The sequence below is a fragment of the Chelonia mydas genome, chromosome 10 (genome assembly GCF_015237465.2).
Source record: "Chelonia mydas isolate rCheMyd1 chromosome 10, rCheMyd1.pri.v2, whole genome shotgun sequence".
Lineage (NCBI taxonomy): Eukaryota > Metazoa > Chordata > Testudines > Cheloniidae > Chelonia > Chelonia mydas.
The window spans coordinates 29,708,728-29,729,253 of record NC_051250.2 but is presented as its reverse complement, the minus strand read 5'-3'; the positions used below and the strand labels follow the sequence as shown (position 1 = coordinate 29,729,253).

Here is a 20,526-nt window from a genome sequence, read left to right as displayed (position 1 = left end):
TGCAGTGCGTTCATCTTCAGTGGCATCTCGTGTGTCCAGTACTTCCATTCCTTCAATTGATATGCTCATTAGTTCATTCATGTGATCAGGCAGAAGGCGACTTCTTTCAGAATACAAAATTGTATTCAATGACTAAAAAGAAAGCTCAACTGTAGCTGTTGTAACTGGGACTAGAAAGATGAATTCCTACTACTTTCACTCCAGGAAACATAGCACAAAGATCGGGTTGAGCCAGTAGGGATGATAAAAAAAGAAGTTGAAGTCAAATATTCATTCATTCATTCATTTATCGTGTGATATTCCACTCTGTGTTCAAATGCTCTGTTCTGTCCTGATCACGTGGCAGCCCCATTGCAGGTAGTGCCTCATTCCACTCAACTGTCGGGTTTTTTAAGACAGGGATCTGTAAAAGCTATGTAGAGGTTGAGTAGAATCCAGAAGTCACTGTTGTAGAGATGTAAGAATCAAGTCTGTGTACTTTTTCAGCTGGCTTAACAAACACTTCTTGTCCTCTTCACTTAAGGAGTCAATATAAGTGCCTTCACTAGTCAACTTCTGGACTGAAGTCTTTGCTTCTTCCAGTACTTTTTCAATGGATATCTCTCTGATCCAAATGTAGCTTCTCTTGCTGGACTGAGATCTACTACTGTGGTAGCAGATGCCTGGATGACATTATTTAATGACCCAAGTGGTTTCAACAGTAGACTTACGAGAGAGCATGGCGATGAGTCTTCTCTGAGCTTAGTAACAAAAGTAATCCATCTCAGCAGATACTTTCCAAAGCCAGTAATAATGGTTGTAGTAATTTTAAGACAACAGCCAAGGACTGCTCGTGAGAAAGCCAGCAGGTTTTCCCAGGTTGGACTAATTTGAACTTCAGTCCCAGTGTATCTTTTATTTTTTCCAAGATGTTCAGACTTTTTGGACTCTTGCTGAAAAAAGAATATAATGAAGATATTAAATTTATGGCTTTTTACTGCCTTTCTGAAGATTCTGCAGTTTGTACTAGAGCTAGTTGGAGTAGATGGCCTCTGCAGTGTGTACAGGAGAGATTAGGGTTACACTTTTCTCTGAGCAAAGCTTGTGCTCCACCATGTCTTTCAGAGAAGTTTGCAGCTCCATCAAATGCACAAGCAGCCATCTGTTTGGGGTCCAATTTACAAACATTTAACCCTTCTAAGAAGTGGGTTGTCACAGATGTAACCATTGTGTCTTCTATAACCTGAACATCTAGAAATTCATCTACTGGCCTACAAGTGACATCAAGATAATGTATGCAGTGATGTAATACTTGATGCCCATTTGCATCGGTGCATTCATCAGCCATGTATGCACATTTTCTGAATGTGGTGAGAGAGTTCGTCATTTTCTCAACTGCTGAGTCTTTCACTGTTGCACTGCATGCTTCTAGCCAGTCAGTTGAGTTTCCTGCACAAAGATAGTGAGCATTTGTTGGTCTTGGTCAGAATCAGTGTCCAACTTCAGGATTAACAAATGATGATGCACTTAATATTGGCCTCCTGTTTGTAGTGTGTGATATCTCTTGCTTAAAGAGAAAGTATGACGTGACAGCCATGTATGTTTGAATAAACTGTGTCTCCAGCATTTTTAATAGTCTTGTTAAGTACTTCTAAAATTGGCTTTGACCGTGACTGGCTTATAAGGCTTTCTGCATGTCGATGCAGTCTAGAGCAGTGCTTCTCAAGCTATCTGGTGTGGGGGACTGGCAATTTTATTTTCCAACGTGCGCGCAGACAGGCAGCTGATGGCATGCGGACCGGCACCGGTCCGCGGACCACCACTTTGAGTAGCACTGGTCTAGAGGATTGGTGTTTTGCAGCCTTTTCACATTGGCTTTGCTGATCGGTCTGGCAAACCAAGCTCCTCCACTTTTATTATATAAATCCATGGTATGCTCACATCTTGAATACTGCGTGCAGTTCTGGTCCTGGATACCTAGGCAGAGTAGGTGAGCTCATGTAAATACAGTCTGGTCCTGAAGCCTTCCTCGCCCCCCCCCCCCCCCCCCCCGGCTCATTACTAGCTGTCTCGGGAGAGCTCATTCAGACGTTGCTTACAAATCATCATTTGAAATTATGGGGGGGAGGGGTGTTGAGGAAATTCAGGGGATGGGATTACATCCCCACTGGGGGTGGTGGGGCGGTTTGTGAGGATATCCCCGGTACTCAGTCCCATTTTATAGACCTGTTCAGAGCTGTTTTTAGAAATGTAGTGGAAATGTACAAACATCCCTATCCGTACAGGACACCAGGAGCACTCACTTTGCATGGACCTTGCACGTGCAACCTCCTTTAACAGGTGCTACTATTGCCTTTCTGGTGCATTTCTTAGATTGGATATGTATCCATACGCTCCGTCGTGCGCAGCACTCATGGTCTTGAAACACACACAAGCTCATTCTTGCACGATTTGGGCCTGATGTGGCAGTCCTTAATTGGACTAAAATGCCACTGAAGTCCAGGGTGATTCTAGCCTGTGCAAGGGCTGGGGAGCTCAGCTACAGCTTGGCAGTGGTTTCTGTTCAGGGCTGCACCACTCCATGGGAAGCCGCAGATGCAGGATTTCTTCGAGAGCACCCAAGTGCATAAGGGGACATATTTCTCCCTGTGAGATTCTCCCTGTTTGCAGACCAGTGCTGAGGGGTGTGCTGTAGAGCTATGGGTCAGGGCACCCTCAGGAACACAGGAAGTCCCTCCCTTTCCCCAAGTGTAGGCATTGCGTTTGAAGCCAGCCCTTATGTCTTCCCCCCCACCCCCACCTGCCTAAAGGTCAACCAGGATCTGGCTGGGTAAGACCTGCAGGTTGGGTCCTTGCTAATTTTCCTTCAGAAGATTCATTTCACTTTAATTTCCTCCCCACTAGATCATAGACCCTCAGGCTAGGGATTGACTTTCATTTACTTGCAAAGCACCAAAAATGCTTAGGGCTCTGGATAAACAGCAAAGTAAGTGTGTGTGTGTGTGTGTGTGTGAGAGAGAGAGAGAACTCTCCAAGGATGTGCCTAGTTAGTTCACCAGCAGTGAGAAAATGGCTAACTAAACACATAGTTGCCAACTTACCAAATATTGTGAGACTTGTGAGTGTGTGGGTTCCCCCTTTGCCCCATAGTCCTCATGTAATTGAAGAGCATCTCGGTGCCAGAGGGCAAGGGGCTCCTTGATATCTGATGGAAAGTTTTCAGGTGGTCTGGTCAGTTCAGTGTATCTGATATGTGTCATGTAAGGTGTTACTGGACAACTAAGAACACACAGATCATGAACATTCTTGTGTGGCTGGCATGTGTGGTAAATGCCCAAGGGACCAACCCTAGGTGAGGGAAATGTGGCACTAAAATGTGTTTACCAGGCTGTGGAGTAGGTAAATGTTTCTCCCAGACAAAGGACTGATGACCTACGCTTGCAAGTCAATTCTGACACCTGGTGGGAGACAAGTGCCCCCTTCTTTTGCATCGAAGGGGCAGGAACAGATCAATTTGTATAATAGAAAACACCAGTGGAGGAAGAAACTAGTACAAACCTTCTTTCACCATCAGACTCCATGTCGCCTTTCTCACAGGTTCAATGAACTCTACTTTGGGGTAAGCCAACATTCTGAAAAATCCCTTTCAGTGTTCACTGGACAACAAAAGTGGGGCAAAGAACCCTCCCCCCTGTTACCTTTTCACCTAACAAGACAAAGAAACGGAGCACTTTGTCTTTGGAGAGAGATCCTGACCAGAGAGGTAGTCTGCCAGCTTGCTGGAAGAAGTGTCTGCTAAGTTTTACCTGATACCTAGACCATAGTTTGTTAAAGTCTTACAAGTGAAAAATGCTTTCTAATGCTATTTGTTCATAACCATGTCAACCTTTACTGCGTATATGGGGTCTTAAAACCTTTGTAATCTTGTTTTAATCTGAACCATCCAATGAACAGTCCCTTCAATTCAGTGATAAGATGTGCCTTTCCTCTTTTTTAGAGGAGCAAACATCTTTGTGTTCCTTGAAAGGGCTGGACACTAGAGCACGTGGTTTTGGGGAAAATCCAGGATGGGATGGTGTAGGGGTCATCTTGCCCCTACTAATGCTGGTGGAAACTAGGGAGTGACTGTGTTGCTGCAGGAGGCAAACTGCTGTCCCATTATGGGATGAGGGTCGCACAGCATACAGACAGAGTGCATCCATGTTGCTGACTGAGCAGCCCCAGGCAGGGAGCTGCAGCACCAGAGCACTTGGGGTTACATGGCGAGTAATGAAATAACCCCTCACTGGTCTGGATGGCACCCAGCTCCCAAAATCCTAAAATTAACTGGGAATCTCAGATTTACTTTAAAAAATTAAAAGTAAGTTTCTCGCCTCTGCGGTTATGGAGAAAAGCTTGAAAAGTGACCGAACTGTGACCAGAATGCAAATAAAATCAACCCAAACCATCTTTCTATGATGGTATTGCTACATAAATCTCATAACTTTTGAAGACTTGGGGTTGGCAATATCATAAACAAGTTCCCCTTTTCTGAGGCTCTAGGCCAGGAGCAGTGAGCACAGTTACTGTATATATTGTAGGTTTGTTTTTCTGACTCTCGGGTAAGATGTCAACTGCTCATCTCACCAAAGCAGTGTTGTGTCTAAAGCAGGGGCTCTTAAAGTGGGGGTCATGAGCTGTCAGCCCCCATCTCAAAACCTGCTTTGCCCTCAGCATTTATAATGCTCTGTGAAAGGGGTCACCAATACAAAAGTTTGAGAAACCCTGGTCCAAAGGACTGAATGGCCATCAAATGGTACTGGCCCCTCTAATACTCAGTCACTGCGCTTTTTATTCCTGGTTTACCTCTTTTAATGCCACTAGCCCAATTACACCCTACATAATAATAAATCCTGCTCTTTCTCCAGCTGCTGTAGAGCCAGCCAGCCTGGTCCCTGTTAATGACTATTGCCCTGTAGTGCTACAGGGCGGAGCCATCTCCACTCCTATGCACATGGGATTTCCCTTCTGAGGGCTCTGTGAAGCAGCCCCAGATTATTCGAAGCAGCAGCAGCGTGGGTCACACACAACGCAGGCTGGTTGTGTGGCGGGGAGGGGTTCAAGCACCCGCCCCATTCGTGCAATGAGCTGCGTCGGGCTCTGGGCAGCCAGTGATTTCCAACCAATGACTAAATTGGCACCACTGTAACTAGTTGACCATGGGGGGGAGGGGTGTTGAGGAAATTCAGGGGGTGGGATTACATCCCCACTGGGGGGTGGAGGGGGGCGTTGTAAGGATATCCCTGGTACTCAGTCCCGTTTTACAGAGCTGTTTTTAGAGATGCGGTGGAAATGTACAAACACCCCTATCCGTACAGGACCCCAGGAGCATGGACCTCGCACGCGCAAGCCCCTTGAAGAGGTGCTACTATTGCCTTTCCGGCGCATCCAGGGAGAGGCGGCGCGAGGCAGCGCCCAGCTGGCACCTCCTTGCCCGGCGCCGGCGCTCCAGCCTTGGCAGCCCTCGAGCCGGAGCCTGCCCTTGCCGGCGGCTCTGCCATTCAGGATTAAGCCGCGAGCCGCGCCAGCTGTCGCTAGCCCTGCCAGCGGCGGGGGTCGCTGGAGCCCCGCCGCGCCTGCGGGGCCGGAGCCCGTCACATGGCCCGGCCGGCTGGGATTAGGCGCGTCGCGCTGCGGTGAAAAGCCGCGGTGACTGTCCGGGGGCGGCGGCAGCAGGACGCGGAGAGGCAGAGCGAGCGCGGCCGGAGGGAGCCCCTTGCTGCAGCCACATGGCCGCGGGGCGCTGCAGCGGGCGCCGCGCCCCGGACCGGGCGCTGGCCGGGAGCTGTGCCCAGGCCGAGTGAGTGCGGGCCGCGGAGAATGTCCTATCTGCGGCCTCCGGGCAGGGACCTGGAGCGCTTCGACGGGCTCTCTCTCATCTACTGGTAAGCGGGCTGCTGGCCCGGCCGGCAGGGGGCGCCGCGGAGCCGAGCGCGGGCCCAGCGGAAAGGGCCGGGTGTTTCTGCCGCCTGTGGCGGCGCACAGCCCAGCGGGAATGGACCCGTCGCGGGGGGGTCCCGAGGAGATCGCGTTGACTTGTGATAGGGGAAGGGCGCTGCTTGGAGTCGCTTTGCAGGTCCCCTGAAAGGAGAGCAGGTGCATTCCTCTAACTTCCTTCTTCCAGCCACCCTTTACAAGGCTCGATTATTTAAGCCTGGCAGCCACTACGCTTCAGCCCCCTTCCTGTGTGAGATGGGTCACTGGGGTTGTCTTTCTGGGTGGGGGAACTGAAGTAGAGCGAGGTGAAAAGCTTTGCCAAGGGTCCCACAGGGGTGGGAATATCTCCCCAAAGCTCTTGGCTCCCAGCTGCTCTGTTCCAGCCGCTCGTTTTGTGACCTCTCTCTGAGCCAGTAGCGTTTGTTTGGGATCTTAAGTGTGCACAAAACATTTTGAAAGGGACATTGCAGCCTTGTCCCCAATGACGCCAATCGAGCTGCACCAGTAGAAAAGGCAGCAGAATTGAATTGGTTCCCTGCTCCGAGACTCTTACACTAGAAGGGACGGAGTTTAAAAGATACATTTGCCAGCCAGCTTCCAGGTGTGATACCCTAGAAATGCTAAACTGGCACCTGGGATATGCTAACCTCCTAGCTTGGGATCATAGAAATGAGAGCTCCTAGCACTAGGAGAACTCCATGAGATTCTAGGAACCTGCACCAAGACTCTCGCCAGTTATTTCCTCTCAGGTTGATAACTGGAGAACCACCCCATGGAAGGACAAATGCAACTAAAAATGACTTAAAATAAACCAGTAGCCTGTGGCAAGGAAAGGAAGAGGGTTTGATAGACTCTGGGGCTGAGCTGCTGCTTTTTGAACAGTCCTTGTTCCAGGACACTAACAAGCAGAAATGGGTAAGGCTCCGAGGGTCTCTTCAGCTTGCGGAGTCATTTGTCCTTCTGCTCCCATTCAGATCTGGTAGCATTTCCCATCCACTTTGTCTAGGTGTAAATAGCGGAATGTGGCCTAGGCAAAGGGGATCAGGCCCCTGGAGCCTGCTGCACAAGTCCAATCTGAGACCGCAAATGAAATGAGTGGTGGTATCTGGTCAAAGGCAGATGCACACCCCACATCCATATGCAACTGGCAGTGCCTTGCTATGAGTCTGATCTGAGGCCTAATGAAGTGAATGGAAGGCTGTTTTGGATTGGGCACTAGGAGGAAGACCAGGTAGCTTGGATGCTCAATTCTCTCTAAATTCCACCTGAGGCTGAGTAAACTAGTTAATTTCCCAAATGGGGCAGTTTGAAGGAAGCCTGCCTGGTACAGTGTATGACTCCTGCATTCCATATGCAAATACTGTCGCCATCATAAATGGGAAATGTGCTGGAAAATTAGTGCTTAACATCGTCGGTCCAGCTGGTGTCATTCCAAGTAGGTCCATTGTCCTCAAAGAAGTTATGCCAATTTACCACCGGCTTAAATCTGCACCAATATCTAATTTAATTCTCCCAGGCTGGTAAGTAGTAGTAACCCAACTACAGAGGAGCAGATAGGTTAAGGGACTTGGCCACAGCCCCAGAATCAGTGTCAGAACCAGATTTGGACCCAGGAATTCTTGATTAGCACCCTGATGCTCATACCATGCACAGAATGACACATGCAATTTTGGTTCTGACAGGACATTTGATACTGTAAGTGCTTGGTTAGAAGAGTAATTATTTGATTAAACTGGCAGTAAATATACAACTGTGTTTAAAACCTCAGAAAGGGAGAGCATGGTGTTACTGAAACCAATCAGAAATAAATGACAAGGGCCTGATTCATCCCTCAACTGTTGTGTGAATTGAGCATCCAAGCTACCGGGTCCCCCTCCCAGTGCCCAATCCAAAACAGCTTTCCATTCACTTCATTGGGCTTCATCTGACTTTCTAAGGTACATGCTTCCATGAAGCAGAAAATCTGGGCAGAGGAAAGACAGCTAATATCTAATTGTAAATATGGTACATAGACTTATATGTGGAACCCGCTCCAGTGTACATTGAAGCCAATGGGAGTGTTCCCATTGACTTGAATGGACCCAAGCTGGGCCCATAGTGCGACTGACTTCACTGGCTGATGAATTATGGATTCAGTGGGCTAGGACCTCAGCTGGTGTGACCTACTGTAGATCTGTTAACTTCAGTGGCACTACGCTGGTTTTCCTCCAGTTGAGGATCTGATCCTGTATTTCTAGTGACATGTGAGACACGTTCAGGGGGTTTTGCCTTTAAAAGCAATCCTGAGCTTTCTGAAAAGAGCTTTCTCTTGCCTTTGCTAGAAATAATTCACTTCTTATGTCCCCATAATCCCATAAAGGTTTCATTATATGCCTTATAAGGAAGAACCTAGTAAGGGGAGACTAACCTCTTTAAATGTTTCCAATAAATTTGTTTTCTTTGATGGTTTAACACTTGAATGTTGAACTAAAAGGAACAGAGATTTGTGTAGCTTTCACTGGAATTCATTAGCAAATTCCTTCCAGGAGGGGTGGAGAATGTTATAAGCAAAGAATATTTTTGGATTGCTCTGTTGCTTTTTCAGCTGCAGGAAAAATTGTTACTCCTCTAACAACTTAAAACCCGAGAGATGCTTCCACAAGGAGGGTGAAGTCTGGACTTAAATCCAGATCTCCAGTTTCTAGCACGTCATCGCCTGTATTGAATACATGCAAAAGGTGCATCTCAGCCCTGCAGGGTGTGCTATAATAATAAGCAATCATTTGTTTTCAGGCAAACAGAAATGTGCGAGGTGCCTCCAGGAATAAGCAGAGACATTGTGCTTTCCCAAAGACGTTAGTCGTTCCTTTTTAAAGCATGTGCAGTGTCATCATCTGCTCCTGAATTTGGCTCCCTCATGATTCCACCCGAACCACCTAATACTCTTAGTGACACTTGAGCGTATTCAGTGTCGACTGTGCTGACTTTAGGGCTGGAACTCTGATTTTACACCTGTGTGGTGGAGAGCGGGATTTGGCCCAGCATCTCCAATTTGGTGGAAGTGGAAATACTTGTGAGCATAGGGAGGTCTCTAGATTATTGCCTGGTAGGTAAAAAGGTGTGGGAGATGACTTCCAGGCCCTACATCCTCCTCTTAGGCCTTGTCTACAAGAGCAGGCTTTTGTAGCAGCAATTGGCCATAAGCAGAACTTTGGAACAATGGTGGAAGCAAGAGGCGCCCCAGCCTCCAGATTTGCGCTTGGCTTGTATTGAGTATGCTCAGTAATATCTGCTGAAGCCGCTGCCCTCACTCTGCCCCTCCCCCCCACTATTGGCAGGTATGAGTCGTCTCTGGTGGAAGCTGCAGTGCAAACAGGATTCAAGAGTTTTTTATCAGCATGTTCTCATGGAAGAAAGGATGACCTAGTGGATGGGACGCTAAGCTGGGCCCCAGGAGACCTAGGTTCAGTTCCTGGCTTAGTCGCAGATTTCCTGTGTGAGCTTGGGCAAAGCCTTTAATTTATCAGTGCCTCTGTTTCCTGTGTGCAAAATGGGGGCTTACACTTGCCTGCCTCATATGGGTATAGTGAAGGTGCAATCCACTCACAATTGTGAGGCGCTCAGCCTCTATGACAGTTAAAGAAGAAGGATGGTCCAGTGGTTAGGGTGCTAGCTGGAGAGGTGGGTTCAACTTCCTGCTCTGCCACAGACTTCCTGTGGGACCCTAGGCAAGTCACTTAGCCTCTCTGGGCCTCAATTCTCCAGCTGTAAAATGGGCATAATGGCACCCCCCCTCCAGGGTGTTGTGAGGATGAATCATAGAATATTAGGGTTGGAAGAGACCTCAGGAGGTTATCTAGTCCAATCTCCTGCTCAGGACCAACACCAACTAAATCATCCCAGCCAGGGCTTTGTTAAGCTGGGCCTTAAAAACCTCAAAGAATGGAGATTCCACCACCTCTCTAGGTAACCCATTCTAGTGCTTCACCATCCTCCTAGTGAAATAGTATTTCCTAATATCCAACCTAGACCTCCCCCACTGCAGCTTGAGACCATTGCTTCCTGTTCTGTCATCTGCCAACCCTGAGAACAGCCTAGCTCCATCCTCTTTGGAACCCCCCTTCAGGTAGTTGAATGCTGCTATCAAATCCCCCTTCACTCTTCTCTTCTGCAGACTAAATAACCCCAGTTCCCTTAGCCTCGTAAGTCATGTGCCCCAGACCCCTGATCATTTTCGTTGCCCTCTGCTGGACCCTCTCCATTTTGTCCACATCCCTTCTGTAGTGGGAGGACCAAAATTGGATGCAGTACTCCAGGTGTGGCCTCACCAGTGCCGAATGGAGAGGAATAATCACATCCCTCGATCTGCTGGCCATGCTCCTACTAATACAGCCCAATATACCTTTGGCCTTTTTGGCAACAAGGGCACGCTGCTGACTCATAGCCAGCTTCTCGTCCACTGAAATCCCCAGGTCCTTTTCTGCAGAACTACTGCTTAGCCTGTAGCAGTGCCATATGGGATTCTTCCATCCTAAGTGCAGGACTCTGCACTTGTCCTTGTGGAACTTCATCAGATTTCCTTTGGTACAATCCTCCAATTTGCCTCGGTCACTCTGGACCCTATCCCTACACTCCAGCCTATCTACCTCTTCCCCCAGCTTAGTGTTGTGACGTTGCACCCCATAATGCTTTATAGAAATATGCTTATGAGTAAATATGACATAACTGGAATATGTTTTATGCTAGATACGCCATGTAACATATCTTTGCAAAGGTTATGTTCTATTGAATGTATTCATCCTATTTGTATGCATGTATCATTTTTATATCTGAAGTTAGGAATGTTGGCTCTGTGCTTGTATTTAAAGTATTTGCTGTAGAAAGCACTTACGGCAGATTTGATCAACATGGTGTGAAGGGGTTATTCAAGTAAATGGAAATACTTGGCTAATAATGGACCTTGATAGACACCAGTCCACATCTGAGCTTTCTTGGGAACGTTCGGGCTACCATGTGGGCAATGGCTGGGCCTGTAGAGAACTGAGTCATGCATGGACATGTGACTTGCCCATGTGACTTCAAAAGTCCATCTTGTAGCTGTGATTCTACACAGGGAGGAAGAGGGGTTTCCACCCACAAGAGAGAGACTATATAAGCCCCTGGAAATCCCTCCATTCTGTCTTCAGATGGCTCAAGAGATAGCCTTTCCACCCCAAAGAGATACCTGAAAGAAACTGGAACAAAGGACGGTAACTACAGGGGTGTCAGTGATTGCTGGACCAGACTAGGAGGAAGTCCAGTCTGTACAAGAAGCTTATTGGAACATCTCTGAGGGTGAGATTTACCTGCATTTAGGTTGTTACTGTATTAGGCTTAGACTTGCGTGTTTTATTTTATTTTGCTTGGTAATTCACTTTGTTCTGTCTTTTGTTACTTGGAACCACTTAAATCCTACATTTTATATTTAATAAAATCACTTTTTTACTTATTAATTAACCCAGAGCAAGTACTAATTCCTGGAGGAGCAAACAGCTGTGCATAGCTCTCTATCAGTGTTATAGAGGGCGAACAATTTATGAGTTTACCCTGTATAAGCCTTATACAGAGTAAAACGGATTTATTTGGGGTTTGGATCCCATTGGGAACTAGATATCTGAGTCTGGAGACAGGAGCACTTCTTAAGCTGTTTTCAGTTAAGATTGCAGCTTTTGGGGGATGTAGTTCAGACCTGGGTCTGTATCTGTAGCAGGCTAGCGTGTCTGGCACAACCAGGCAAGGTACTGAAGTCCCAAGCTGCCAGGGAAAACGGGCTCAGAGGTAGTCCCAGCACATCAGGTGGTAGTTCCCAAGGGGGTTTCTGTGACCCAACCTGTCACAAGTGTCATCTGCAAATTTGCTGAGGGTTCAATTAATCCCATCATCCAGATCATTAATAAACACATTAAGGATTGTGAGATGCTCAGGTACTATGGTCATGGGGGCCATCTGAGCACCTAAGGTAAACAGAGGGTGTCATAAATATAAAGGGAAGGGTAACCACTTTTCTGTATACAGTGCTGTAAAATCCCTCCTGGCCAGAGGCAACATCCTGTTACCTGTAAAGGGTTAAGAAGCTCAGCTAACCTGGCTGGCACCTGACCCAAAGGACCAAGAAGGGGGAAGGCTTTTGTTTCTGTTCTTTGTTTATGTGGTTGTTCTCTCTTGGGACTGAGAGAGGCCCGGCAGAAATCCATCTTCTCCAACCATCTTAATCCAAGTCACCAATATTGCAACCAGTATAGGCAAGCCAGGCAAGGCGGATGAGTTTATCTTTTGATTTATGTGAATTTTCCCTGTGTTAAGAAGGAGGTTTATTCCTGTTTTTTGTAATTTAAGGTTTTGCCTAGAGGGATTCTCTGTGTTTTGAATTTGATTACCCTGTAAGGTATTTACCATCCTGATTTTACAGAGGTGATTCTTTTACCTTTTCTTTAATTAAAATTCTTCTTTTAAGAACCTGATTGCTTTTTCATTGTTCTTAAGATCCAAGGGGTTGGGTCTGTGTTCACCTGTACAAATTGGTGAGGATTATTATCAAGCCTTTCCCAGGAAAGGAGGTGTAGGGCTTGGGGGGATATTTTGGGGGAAGACATCTCCAAGTGGTCTCTTTCCCTGTTCTTTGTTTAAAACGCTTGGTGGTGGCAGCATACTGTTCAAGGGCAAGGCAAAGTTTGTGCCTTGGGGAAGTTTTTAACCTAAGCTGGTAAGAATAAGCTTAGAGGGTCTTTCATGCGAGTCCCCACATCTGTACCCTAGAGTTCAGAATGTGGAAGGAACCTTAACATGGTGGCAGAGCAGTGGGATCATTTTGTACCAGAGATCATTTTGAAAAAGCTCAGACCTGAAGAGCTTTTTTTTTAAAGGTGAGAGCAGCTAGAGGGTTTTCTGTCTATTTGCCTGGAGACAGAGGCGTTAGAAAAATCCCTTTGTAAAAAAACTTTTTTGAGTTGGAGTTTTTTTCCACCTAAAGGCAGGGTAGTTAACCTCCTGCAGGGAAATTCACAAGTTTTTTACCCCCCGACCCCCCTCTCAGGTATAGCTAGAGTTAAGCACAAGAAAGCAGGAAAATGACTACCAGTGAAGCAGCTAATAAACTAGAGCTGGCCAGATTTGAAGCTGAAGAGAAACAAAAAGAGCATGATAGACAGATGGCCTTAAGGCACTTGGAGGTGGAGGCAGAAAAAGCCAGGGTGGAGGCAGAGGAAGCTGCCCACAAGAGAGCTATGGAGGAGGAGAAGGAAAAAGAGAGGAAGCTTGCAATGGAGATGGAGAAGGCAAGGGCTCAGCAGAATATACCAACCAACCCTAGCAATCCTTCTCCAGGTACCGCTTCCCATCCCAGAAAGTTCCCCACCTACAAGGCAGGCGATGATACCGAGGCCTTCTTAGAAAACTTCGAAAGGGCCTGCCTTGGGTACAGCATCTCTACAGACCAGTACATGGTAGAGCTGAGGCCACAGCTCAGTGGACCCTTAGCAGAGGTGGCGGCTGAAATGCCTAAGGAACACATGAACAGTTATGAACTTTTTAAAACCCAGGCGAGAGTCAGAATGGGGCTAACACCCGAGCATTCCCGTCGGCGTTTCAGAGCCCTAAGGTGGAAACCAGACGTGTCATTTACCCGACATGCCTACCACATTGTGAAACATTGGGATGCCTGGATATCAGGAGCAAGTGTTAAATCTCCAGAAGAATTGCCCTTCCTAATGCAAATGGAGCAGTTCTTAGAGGGTGTTCCTGAGGAAATAGAAAGGTACATCCTAGATGGGAAGCCCCAAACTGTAATTGAGGTGGGGGAGATTGGAGCCAAATGGGTGGAGGTGGCAGAAAAGAAAAAAACTAGTAGCAGTTGGAGCGAATATCAGAAGGGGCAACCCAAAACAAAACCCTACCACCGGGGGCAACCCAAGGCCCCACCTACATCCCAAAGAAAACCCCAGACACCTTATCGTCCCACCACACCATTCTCCAGCAACCCACCTCGCCCCAGTGACCAGTCAACTGGGCGATGTTTTAAATGTAATGAGCTGGGGCATGTGAAGGCCAACTGCCCCAAGAACCCGAACAGATTACAGTTCATTGCACCGGGGTCACACCAAAGGTCCTCAGGCCCAGATGCCTCCCAGATACCCTTAGAGCGAAGGGAAACTGTGAGTGTGGGCCGGAAGAAGGTTACAGCATGGAGGGACACTGGAGTGCAGGTGTCAGCTATCCACCAATCCTTAGTGGACCCCAACTTAATCAACCCAGAGGCCCAAGTGACAATTCAACCCTTCAAGTCCAACTCTTTCGATTTGCCTACAGCCAAGTTGCCTGTCCAGTACAAGGGCTGGTCAGGACTGTGGACTTTTGCAATCTATGATGATTATCTCATTCCCATGCTGCTGGGGGAAGACTTGGCCAACCAGGTAAAGCTGGCCAAGAGGGTGGGAATGGTCACCCGCAGCCAGACTAAGCAAGCTTCCACACCTATCCCTGTTCCTGAGCCTTCCACCAGGGCCCCGTCTGGGTTACCAGAGACCCAGATGGAGGTGGTGGAACCGGATCCTCTGCCAACGACTGCAAAGGCCGTAGTGGATCCAGTCCCAGAGACCCAGCCAAAGCTAGTCCCTGAACTGAAACTGGCGAAGCAACCAGCACCAGAACCATTGCCAGCACTGAGTCCAGCGCTTGCAACCCCGTCTACAGCTCCAACACCAGAGGGCACCACGAGCCTGCACTGGCAGCAGCAGCCGATGACCCTACACAAGAGGCTCAGCCAGAGCCTGAAATACCTCATGTGCACCAGCGGAGAGCAGTTCATCATTAATGGAAACAGCCCCATCACCTGCATCACTTCCAGAGGGACCAAGCCTAGGTCCACAATCCAATGAGGAACTGATGTCTCCAGCATCAAGGGAACAGTTCCAGGCCGAACAGGAAGCAGATGAAAGCCTCCAGAGAGCTTGGATGGAGGCACGGAGCAACCCACCACCTCTCAACTCTTCAAATCGATCCTGGTTTGTTGTAGAAAGAGGACTTTTATACAAGGAAGCTCTTTCTGGTAGGCACCAGGAAAACTGGCATCCTCAGAGACAGTTGGTAGTTCCAACTAAGTACAGGGGAAAGCTCTTGAGCTTAGCCCACAATCATCCTAGTGGCAATGCTGGGGTGAACAGGACCAAAGACTGTTTGGGGAGGTCATTCCATTGGGAGGGAATGTGTAAGGATGTTTCTGCCTATGTCCGATCTTGTGAGGTATGCCAAAGAATGGGAAAACCCCAAGACCAGGTCAAAGCCACTCTCCATCATTGAGGTTCCATATCAGCGAGTAGCTGTGGATATTCTGGGTCCTTTTCTGAAAAAGACACCCAGAGGAAAGCAGTACATACTGACTTTCATGGATTTTGCCACCCGATGGCCGGAAGCAATAGTTCTAAGCAACACCAGGGCTAAAAGTGTGTGCCAGGCACTAATAGACATTTTTGCCAGGGTAGGTTGGCCCTCCGACATCCTTACAGATGCAGGAACTAATTTCCTGGCAGGAACTATGGAAAGCCTTTGGGAAGCTCCTGGGGTAAATCACTTGGTTGCCACCCCTTATCACCATCAAACAAATGGCATGGTGGAGAAGTTTAATGAAACTTTGGGGGCCATGATACGTAAATTCGTAAATGAGCACTCCAGTGATTGGGACCTAGTGTTGCAGCAGTTGCTCTTTGCCTACAGAGCTGTACCACATCCCAGTTTAGGATTTTGATCATTTGAACTTGTGTATGGCCGTGAGGTTAAGAGGCCGTTACAGTTGGTGAAGCAGCAATGGGAGGGGTTTACACCTTCTCCCGGAACTAACATTCTGGACTTTGTAACCAACCTACAAACCACCCTTCGAACCTCTTTAGCTCTTGCTAAAGAAAACTTACAGGATGCTCAAAAAGAGCAAAAAGCCTGGTATGATAAACATGCCAGAGAGCGATCCTTCAAAGTAGGGGACCAGGTCATGGTCTTAAAGGTGCTCCAGGCACATAAAATGGAAGTATCGTGGGAAGGGCCATTCACGGTCCAAGAGTGCCTGGGAGCTGTTAATTATTTCATAGCATTCCTTACCTCAAACCAAAAGCCTAAGGTGTACCATATTAATTCTCTAAAGCTCTTTTATTCCGGAGAATTCCAGGTTTGCCAGTTTACAGCCCAGTGAGGAGATGACGGTGAGTGGCCTGAAGGTGTCTACTACGAAGGGAAAAGTGATGGTGGCGTGGAAGAGGTGAACCTCTCCATGACCCTTGAGCATATGTAATGACAGCAGATCAAGCAGCTGTGCACTAGTTACGCTCCAACATTCTCAGCCACCCCAGGACTGACTGAACGGGCATACCACTCCATTGACACAGGTAATGCTCACCCAATTAGAGCCCAATCTTACCGGGTGTCTCCTCAAGCTAAAACTGCTATAGAACGGGAGATCCAGGATATGCTACAGATGGGTGTAATCCGCCCCTCCGGCAGTGCATGGGCATCTCCAGTGGTTCTAGTTCCCAAACCAGTTGGGGAGATATGTTTTTGCATGGACTGCCGTAAGCTAAATGCGGTAACTCGCCCAGACAACTATCCAATGCCACGCACAGATGAACTATTGGAGAAACTGGGATGGGCCCAATTCATCTCTACCTTGGACTTAACCGAGGGGTACTGGCAGGTGCCACAAGATGAATCCTCCAAGGAAAGGTCAGCCTTCATCACACATGTCGGGCTGTATGAATTTAATGTACTCCCTTTCGGGCTGCGGTATGCACCCGCCACCTTCCAAAGACTTGTAGATGGTCTCCTAGCGGAATTGGGAGAATATGCAGTCACCTACCTTGACGATGTGGCCATATTTTCGGATTCCTGGGCAGAACACCTGGAACATCTACAAAAAGTCTTTGAGCGCATAAGGGAGGCAGGACTAACTGTTAAGGCTAAGAAGTGTCAAATAGGCCTAAACAGTGTGACTTACCTTGGACACTAGGTGGGTCAAGGAACTATCAACCCCCTACAGGCCAAAGTGGATGCTGTCCAAAAGTGGCCTGTCCCAAATTCAAAGAAACAGGTCCAATCCTTCTTAGGCTTGGCTGGATATTACAGGCGATTTGTACTGCAATACAGCCAAATCGCCGCCCCACTAACAGACCTAACCAAAAAGAAACAGCCAAATGCCGTTCAGTGGACCGAAGAGTGTCAGAAGGCCTTTAACCAGCTTAAAGTGACACTCATGTCTGACCCTGTGCTAAGGGCCCCAGACTTTGACAAACTGTTCCTAGTAACCACAGATGTGTCTGAGCGTGGTGTGGGAGCAGTCTTAATGCAGGAAGGACCGAATCAAGAGTTCCATCCTGTCATGTTTCTCAGCAAGAAGCTATCTGAGAGGGAAAGCCACTGGTCAATCAGTGAAAAGAAATGTTACGCCATTGTCTACGCTTTGGAAAAGCTACGCCCATACGTTTGGGGATGGCGTTTCCATCTGCAAACCGACCACGTTGCGCTACAGTGGCTTCATACCGCCAAGGGAAATAACAAAAAACTTATTCGGTGGAGTTTAGCTCTCCAAGATTTTGATTTCGACATACAACACATTTCAGGAGTTTCTAACAACGTGGCTGATGCACTCTCCTGTGAAAGTTTCCTGGAATCAACTGGTCCAAATCGTCCTTAAGATGTGGGAAATATTGTTAGTCTTTATACAGTTAGTAGTATATTTAGAGATGCATGTGTCTTATTAACTCTGTTTTTTCCTAGAGCTCCAGGAAGAAGTCACAGGCAGTGTTTTCACCCTATCTGTGATTTGGGGGGCGTGTCATAAATATAAAGGGAAGGGTAACCACCTTTCTGTATACAGTGCTATAAAATCCCTCCTGGCCAGAAGCAACATCCTGTTACCTGTAAAGGGTTAAGAAGCTCAGCTAACCTGGCTGGCACCTGACCCAAAGGACCAAGAAGGGGGAAGGCTTTTTTTTGTGCTCTTAGTTTCATGGTGGTTCTCTCTTGGGACTGAGAGAGGCCCGGCAGAAATCCATCTTCTCCAACCCATCCTAATCCAAGTCTCCAATCTTGCAACCAGTATAGGTAAGCCAGGCAAGGCGGATTAGTTTATCTTTTGATTTATGTGAATTTTCCCTATGTTAAGAAGGAGGTTTATTCCTGTTTTTTGTAACTTAAGGTTTTGTCTAGAGCGATTCTCTGTGTTTTGAATCTGATTACCCTGTAAGGTATTTACCATCCTGATTTTACAGAGGTGATTCTTTTACCTTTTCTTTAATTAAAATTCTTCTTTTAAGAACCTGATTGCTTTTTCATTGTTCTTAAGATCCAAGGGGTTGGGTCTGTGTTCACCTGTACAAATTGGTGAGGATTATTATCAAGCCTTTCCCAGGAAAGGGGGTGTAGGGCTTGGGGGGATATTTTGGGGGAAGATATCTCCAAGTGGTCTCTTTCCCTGTTCTTTGTTTAAAACGCTTGGTGGTGGTAGCGTACTGTTCAAGGAGAAGTCAACGTTTGTACCTTGGGGAAGTTTTTAACCTAAGCTGGTAAGAATAAGCTTAGGGGGTCTTTCATGCAGGTTCCCCCCATCTGTACCCTAGAGTTCAGAGTGGGGACGGAACCTTGACAGAAGGCTATACAAGTTCCTATACAGACACACTGTTAGACAATGACAATCTGCCTAAATGCTTTAAAAAACACCCTCAGCAAAACCCAACCCATTAGTGTATCTTCACAATTTGTGGGCATGGCGCCAAAGTCCCTCAGACCTCACCTGACTTCATTTTCATGGGATTGCAAATCAGGTGGGTGAAAAGCTTCCTCTCCCCAGAAGTTTGCTCTCCTCTCCAGTACACAATTTCAGACCCAACCCTGTATCCGGAGAAAAGCTCTGCTGGCTTTAGCTGCCTGAAGAGTTTGTGCAGCAATCTGCCTAGCAGAAGCTGCTCTGTTTCTGCTACAGTATGTGTCTGATTAGTCCTGTTGATTGTCGGCTTAGGGGAAAGCCAAGCTCCCTCCAGGATCCCCAGTGTGTGAAAAGTGCCAGATGGGCTGGGTGGTGTTCTGCTGGCCTTATACTTTGCTTAGGATTTTGTCCAGGAAGCGAGCTCTTCAGGGCAGCAAACAGATGGCAAGTGAGATAACACTGCCCCATCACTTTGATAAATGTGGCCCAACTCTGCTACTGATTAAAAGATTAATTTGTTATAGTGTCTGGAATGAATGAATGAATGAATGAATAGATTAACTAAACTGACCCATACCCTGGTACTTTTTGTGCAGTCACACCTGCTGGGAAGTTACCCTTGGGCAACCTTTCCCCTGCACCGATGAGTGAACAGAGCAAGTTCTAAAATCTGTGTCCTAGGCAGTGATTAGTGGCCGGGGACTGGAAGCCAGCGCCCTTAGGTTCAGTTTCTGGCTATGTTGCTGTGATCTTGGGCATTTAATTTTGCGTCTCCATGACTCAGTTTTCCCATCTGTAAAATGGGCGCAATACTGCTGGCCTACCTAGGGACACTGGGCCTGATTGAAAGCCTACTGAAGTCAGTTGATGGGATTTGGATCAGGCTCAACTGTGAGGCTTAATTCATTAATGCTTATAAAGCACTTTGAGATCCTCTAGTGGAAGCAAAGTCAGCTTTGCAAAATTGTCATGAAATGTACAGCTTAGATACAAATATCATCCTCTCCAACAGTGAGGATAAAACAAATGAGAAATTATCTGCCCATCAAAAGTGATGACTTGCCTTGGCTGGATAGATTTTTTTGCAAGTCTGTGCCTTGCCATGTTATTTGTATTGTGCTAGCATTGTGCTGGGGGCTGTACTAACATGGAACAGAAACACAGTTTCTGCCCCAAATAGCTCACAATCTAAGTATAAGACAAGATTCAGTATAAGGTGCATTCAGACAGATGTGGGGTGCACAAAGAAGCAATGAGATGATACTGCTCAGCATGACCAGGCAGTGATCTCTGCACACCAGCTGCCTGACCACTGTGGAGTTTGTCCCAGCAAAGGAGGGATTTGAAGGGGGCCAGTGAAGCAGCTTTATAGATGTAGATCTCCCTTGCTGAAATACAGCCAGGAGCACAATGAGCAGTAAGACGGTGCAACTGGGCTGGAGAAAGGAATCAAAGAAGCCGAAGGAGTCGAGCCGTGCTGCTGACATAGGCAGGGGTGGGGAAAGGGCTGTGACGGGTGAGAACAAGACTTACTGAAAAGAGAAAGGAGAGGAGAAACGGGACGAAGGAAAGAGGTGGGAAAGAGCACTTCTGATGCAGTGGAGATTGAGAAAAATCAGATTACTGTTCAGTAGCAACTGGAATGTTACTGAGTTCCTTGCCAGGAATGGGGTTGTGAGGAGGGAGAGATGAAACCCGCCCAGCCACTGTGGGGTGGGGCAGCTCCTAGACAGGTCATGAGAGCTATTGTATTATTTACACTGCAAGCTCTGTTGGGTAGAGACTGATCACCGCTCTGTGATGGCCCAGCAGCTAGCACAGGGAGGCTCCATGCGTGGTTGCTCTGGAGGCACTGCTGTCAGAAACGTGAC

The 20,526-nt window shown here is 47.5% G+C and overlaps 1 protein-coding gene across 7 annotated transcripts in view; it reads left to right on the top strand.

The window, feature by feature from the left end:
- LOC102948183 (syntaxin-binding protein 4) overlaps positions 1-20,526 on the top strand; it is a 151,798-nt gene that overhangs the window by 24,432 nt on the left and 106,840 nt on the right. For 2 of the 7 annotated variants that reach the window (XM_037911138.2, XM_043523464.1), the window contains exon 1: positions 5,419-5,903. The exons of 2 other annotated variants lie outside the window; for them this stretch is intronic. In XM_037911138.2, the coding sequence (XP_037767066.1) occupies positions 5,839-5,903 (65 nt within the window). In that variant the 5' untranslated portion in view covers positions 5,419-5,838. Of the gene's footprint in view, positions 1-5,418; positions 5,904-5,979; positions 6,115-20,526 lie in introns of those variants that run through there. 3 more of the 7 variants (XM_037911133.2, XM_043523466.1, XM_043523467.1) reach the window with 3 other exon arrangements.